At 37.3% G+C, this 6,000-nt stretch overlaps 1 protein-coding gene across 1 annotated transcript; it reads left to right on the top strand.

Annotated features, from left to right (window-relative positions):
* Positions 1-2,274: 2,274 nt before the first annotated feature.
* LOC102955987 (olfactory receptor 4A47-like) lies at positions 2,275-3,685 on the top strand. Its single transcript, XM_007082205.2, has 2 exons — positions 2,275-3,183; positions 3,599-3,685. Exons 1-2 carry the CDS (start codon positions 2,275-2,277, stop codon positions 3,683-3,685), a joined length of 996 nt encoding a protein of 331 aa, XP_007082267.2.
* Positions 3,686-6,000: the final 2,315 nt, after the last annotated feature.

Here is a 6,000-nt window from a genome sequence, read left to right as displayed (position 1 = left end):
TTCATTAATTGCTGTGTCCTCATACAGCATGGTTCCTAGCAATAAATAGGAGGTCCAACTTGAAAAAAAATTACTAATTGAATAAATAGTTGTTATGTCTAAATCTGTGAATAAATATCTACAGCATCTAACCACACTTCAAGGCAGCATAAGTTGAATATTAATGGAAAGAAAAACTTGCTATGGCAAGTGGGGAAATATATGATAAATTAATCTTTCCTAAAACAAAATGACTGGCTTGAAATTTTATTCTTGACTGCCAGTAGTCTTCTTACAATGGTTCTAAAGCTGTTTTATCTATTTTGTTTTGTTTATGTCGCATCTTTCTGACCCTCATTATGTGATTTGGCCTAATAGTATCTTTATATAGGTATTTTAAAAAGATTTTGTGGAAATTCCCAGTGAATTTAATTAAGCAAGAATCAGTGTTGGCAGCTTTCCAATTGTAGGACTTAATGAGGAATGTGGTTAGAAGGAATAAAATGTCCAGTGATGGTTGCCTGCATGGGGAAGAAGAGGCTATGCTCTTAACAACTGATCCACATGTTTGAGGAGGTTTCTGTTAGGCTTAAAGCATTACCTAAGGAGAAGCCCAAGCATGCCTCTTTAAAATATCAAGTCGGCTAATCTGACCAAACCAACACTATAGAGTGAGGATGACTAAGCTGTTGAATGGTATTTTTCTATTTAGAAATTAGAAGCAAAGAAGTTGCTTGAGAAAAATGGGAGATGGCTGGTGGCTATTTTTCTCATGTAAGGATAGTTAGTTCACTACCTTTTTGATATATTATCCTAATGTGATAAATTTTTGTTTTCTCTGTGGACTATGGAATTCCTAGGAAGTGATCTAAAATCTAAAAGCAACCTTCTGAATAACCAGGAGACCTTATGGAGAAAACGGATAGACAGCCGAATGAAATAACATATATCCTCAAGTAATAAGGCAGCTTTTGCCCTCTCTTGTCAAACTGGATGACAGAAGAAATCCAGGTTGCTGGGAACGAGTAGAAAGCGTTCCTTCAGATTGTAGACCTGCTTTCACAAGTTAAGACTAAAAGTAAGTCGTGGAAACCAGCCTTTGCAATTGTGTGACTCTCTTTATTATGTAAAGTGAGATCATCTTTAGATGAAGCAAACTTTGATTCCGATTCTGGTTTAATCATTTAAAAATGGCTGACCTTGGGAAAATTAACTAGGTGATCTGAGCCTCAGTTTGTTCACCTGTGAACTGGGAATTATAGCTCATCTTATGGTCACATGAACTGTGATTCATTGAGTTGTGAGTGTGTGATTGGAATCCACTGTAGACATTGTGAGCAGTGGAGTGATAGATCAGAATCTGATTTAAAAAGGATCAATTGGGCTGCATGAGCAGAATGTACTGATGGAGGCTAGAGTACAAGGGTAGGGATGTGGCAGGAAACCAATGGAGTGGGTCAGGAGAAGTGGGGAGGGAAGGGAAATGATCAAATTTGTGATATGTTTTAAAGGGCATTAATGGCATTTGTTAAAGGTATCAATATGTGACATGAAGATAAGAAAGACATAAAGGCACTGTGATATTTCTTGTCTGAGCAATGACATTTAATGAATTGTGGAACACTAGATTTATGGTGAAAAATGAAAAATTTAGTTTTGTAAGTACTGAATTGATATCCTATTGGAGATGTCCAGATTTAAAGATGTTGCATATGTGAAGTTTAAAAATTAAGGGGAGACATAAGAGTGGAATGCTTTCACATATATTGGTCAGGAAAAGGGGGATATCCAACCAAAGACCCTAATAAAGAGGGATGAGACACTCCAGGGTGGTGACCTTCCATTCCGAATTTCATCCACTCACTTGAAATATGCCAGTTACCTTATATGGTTCTCAAGTTTTTCACTTTTGTGACTTTAAGAACTGTGCACCTTTCCATGGAATTCTCTTGTCCTCTTTTTTGTCCTTCCACTTTTGCTCTAGATAACTCAGCTAAAGCATTGCTTCTTCTGGGATATCTTCATTGATTGCTCTTTGATTGATATATTCCTACACTGTGTGTCACTTATTACATTGGTGATCATTATGTATGCTCTTTCAGAGTGTAGGAAACCATGGATTATTTAACTTGGGAATCACAGCATCAGTGAAATACTCCACACAAACAGGTAGTCTTCTACTTTTTTTAAATTGATGAATCAATAAAGGATTAATCTTATTATGCATTTAAGTTTCCCTCCTTGTTTTCTAGGAAACCTACATCTAATATGTGAATCAGGTCCTATACAGACTGGATGGAATCAAAGAACAATGTAACTTTCTTTGTCCTCCTGGGCCTCACACAGGATGGAAAGGAACAGAAGTTTCTGTTTGTTATATTCTTGCTCTTCTATATTTTGACGGTGGTGGGCAACCTGCTCATTGTGGTGACTATAGCTGTCAGTAAGACGCTGGGCTCCCCTATGTACTTGTTTCTTGCTAACTTATCTTTTATGGATGTCACTTATTCGTCTTGCATTTCCCCCAGATTGATTTTGGACTTGTTCTTTGGGGAAAATACCATATCCTTCCAATCTTGTATGACCCAGCTATTTGTAGAGCACTTTTTTGGTGGATCAGAGGTCTTTCTTCTGCTGGTGATGGCCTATGACCGCTATGTGGCCATCTGTAAGCCCTTGCATTATTTGGTTATCATGAGACAGTGGGTGTGTGTTGTGCTGCTGGTAGGGTCCTGGGTTGGAGGTTTTCTGCATTCAGCCATTCAAGTTAGCACGATTTATAGTCTCCCATTCTGTGGCCCCAATGTCATTGATCATTTCACCTGTGAAATGTACCCCTTACTGAGACTTGCCTGTACTGACACATATGTCATTGGCTTGTTAGTGGTGGCCAACGGAGGGATGATGTGCACAATCGTGTTTGTGCTCTTGCTCATCTCTTATGGTGTCATCTTGCACTCTCTAAAGAACCTTAGTCCGGAAGGGAGGCGGAAAGCCCTCCAGACCTGTGGTGCCCACATCACTGTGGTGGTCTTCTTCTTTGTGCCATGTATTTTCATGTACGTGAGACCTGCTAAGACCTTCCCCATTGACAAATCAGTGAGTGTGTTTTATACAGTCATAACCCCCATGCTGAACCCCCTGATCTACACTCTGAGAAATTCTGAGATGACAAATGCTATGAAGAAGCTCTGGATGAGAAATGTGTTATCTGTTGGTGTGTAAGTGCATTATCCACCATGAAAGAGTTATCTGACATTGGAGGCCATTTTATAAGAATGCAGATGTCTTTTTAAAATGATTCTGAGCTCCCTTGTTCAAAGAACTTAATTATTTTTAAAGGATGAACTGGATAATTGTGCTTTAATAACAATTTCCCTCCCTGGTAGAATCTATAGTCCATTATCCCTTGGAGATTGCTTCATTTAGAAAGGTGCAATACCTTCATAGCAAGGTGTCAACAATAGGTAATTATTTAGTAAATTTTTATATGATTACTCTAATTTTCAATCAACTTATGTTTTTTAATTTTTATGATACTTAGTAATATTTTAGTTATATTCTTGTTATTTCAGGTAATTCTTTTTATTATAACAATTATAATGTTAATGATGTATAGACTGTCTCGTTCAGTAAATTTCTGTTGCCTTATCTGCAAAATATTTTGTGTAACACTTTTGTTTTTATAAGAAAAATTGATGTGTAATGGATAATAATGAATAGTAAAAGAGAACACCTTACATAATGGGATAAAATGTGAATAAATTACCTACTCATCTCTCAACACGGTCTCTATTCCTCTTTCCCCAGAGGAATTCACTTTATCTGTTTCTTAAGGCTAATAGCCACTCTGACCAGTGTGAGGTGCTGTCTCAGTATGGTTTTGATTTGTATTCCCTTGATTATGAGTGACGTTGAGCATCTTTTCATGTGTCTGTTGGCCATCTGCCTGTCTTCTTTGGAAAAGTGTCTATTCATGTCTTTTGCCCATTTCTTCACTGGCTTATATTTCGGGTGTTGAGTTTGGTGAGTTCTTTATAGATTTTGGATACTGATCCTTTATCTGATATGTTATTTGCAAATACCTTTTCCCATTCCGTTGGTTGCCTTTTAGTTTAGTTGATTGTTTCCTTTGCAGTGCAGAAGCTTTTTATCTTGATGATGTCCCAATACTTCATTTTTGCTTTTAATTCCCTTGCATTTGGAGACTTGTCAAACAATAAATTGCTGTGGTTGAGGTCAAGGAGGTTGTTGCCTGTTTTCTTCTCTAGAGTTTTGATGGTTTCTTGTCTCACATTTAGGTCTTTCATCCATTTTGAGTTTATTTTTGTGTTTGGTGTGAGAAAGTGGTCTAGTTTCATTCTTCTGCATGTTCCTGTCCAGTTCTCCCAGCCCCCTTTGCTAGAGAGACTGTCTTTTTCCATTAGATACTCTTTCCTGCTTTGTCAAAGATTAGTTGGCCATACATTTGTGGGTCTATTTCTGGAGTCTCTATTCTACTCCATTGGTTTATGTGCCTCTTTTTGTGCCAATACCATGCTGTCTTGATGATTACAGCTTTGTAGTAGAGGCTAAAGTCCAGGATTGTGATGCCTCCTGCTTTGGTTTTCTTTTTCAACATTACTTTGGCTATTCGGGGTCTTTTGTGGTTTCATACAAATTTTAGGATTGTTTGTTCTAGCTTTGAGAAGAATGCCAGTGGAATTTTGATTGGGATTACACTGGATGTGTAGATTGCTTTGGGTAATATTGACATTTTAACGATATTTATTCTTCCAATCCATGAGCATAGTATTTTTTTCCATTTCTCTGTGTCTTTTTCAACTTCCTTCATAAGTTTTCTATAGTTTTCAGCATACAGAACTTTTACATCTTTGGTTAGGTTTATTGCTAGGTACTTTATGGTTTTTGGTCAATTGTGAGTCAGATTGATTTCTTGATTTCTCTTTCTGTTGCTTCATTATTGGTATATAGAAATGCAACTGATTTCTCTACATTGATATTGTATCCTGTGACTTTGCTGAGTTCATGCATCAGTTCTACAGGCCTTTTGGTGGAGTCTTTCGGGTTTTCCATGTAGAGTGTCATGTCGTTGGCGAAAAGTGAAAGTTTGATTTCTTCTTTGCCAATTTGGATGAATTTTATTTCATTTTGTTGCCTGATTACTGATGCTAGGTCTTCCAACACTAAGTTAATCAACAGTGGTGAGAGTGGGCATGCCTGTCATCTTCCTGATCTCAGGGGTAAGCTCCCAGTTTTTCCCCACTGAGGATGATATTATCTGTGGGCTTTTCATAAATGGCTTTTATGATATTTCAGTATGTTCTTTTGATCCCGACTTTCTCGAAGGTTTTTATTAAGAAAGGATGCTGAATTTTGTCAGATGCTTTTTCTGCATCTATTGACAGGATCATATGGTTCTTATCCTTTCTTTTATTAATGTGATGTATCACATTGATTGATTTGCAAATATTGAACCAGTCCTGCACCCCAGGAATGAATCCCACTTGATCACGGTGATATGCTGTTGAATTCGATTTGCTAGTATCTTGTTGAGAATTTTTGCGTCCATTTTCATCAGGGATATTGGCCTGTAATTCTCCTTTTTAGTGGGGACTCTGTTTGGTTTGGGAATCAAGGTAATGCTGGCTTCATAGAATGAGTCTGGAAGCTTTCCTTCTGTTTCTTTTTTGGAACAAGTTGAGAAGGATAGGTATTAACTCTGCTTTCAATGTCTGGTAGAATTCCCCTGCGAAGCCATCTGGCCCGGGACTCTTATTTCTTGGGAGATTTTTGATAACTGATTCAACTTCTTCTCTAGTTCTGGGTCTGTTCAAATTTTCTATTTCTTCCCATTTGAGTTTTGGTAGTGTAGGTATCTAGGAATTTGTCCATGTCTTCTAGGTTGTCCAATTTATTGACATATAATTTTTCATCGTATTCTCCAATAATGTTTGTATTTCTGAGGGGTTGGTTGTGATAAGTCCAATTTCATTGGTAATTTTATCTATTTGGATCCTC

The sequence above is a fragment of the Panthera tigris genome, chromosome D1 (genome assembly GCF_018350195.1).
Source record: "Panthera tigris isolate Pti1 chromosome D1, P.tigris_Pti1_mat1.1, whole genome shotgun sequence".
NCBI classification, from domain to species: Eukaryota; Metazoa; Chordata; class Mammalia; order Carnivora; family Felidae; genus Panthera; species Panthera tigris.
This window is presented reverse-complemented; position numbering and strand designations above follow the sequence as displayed.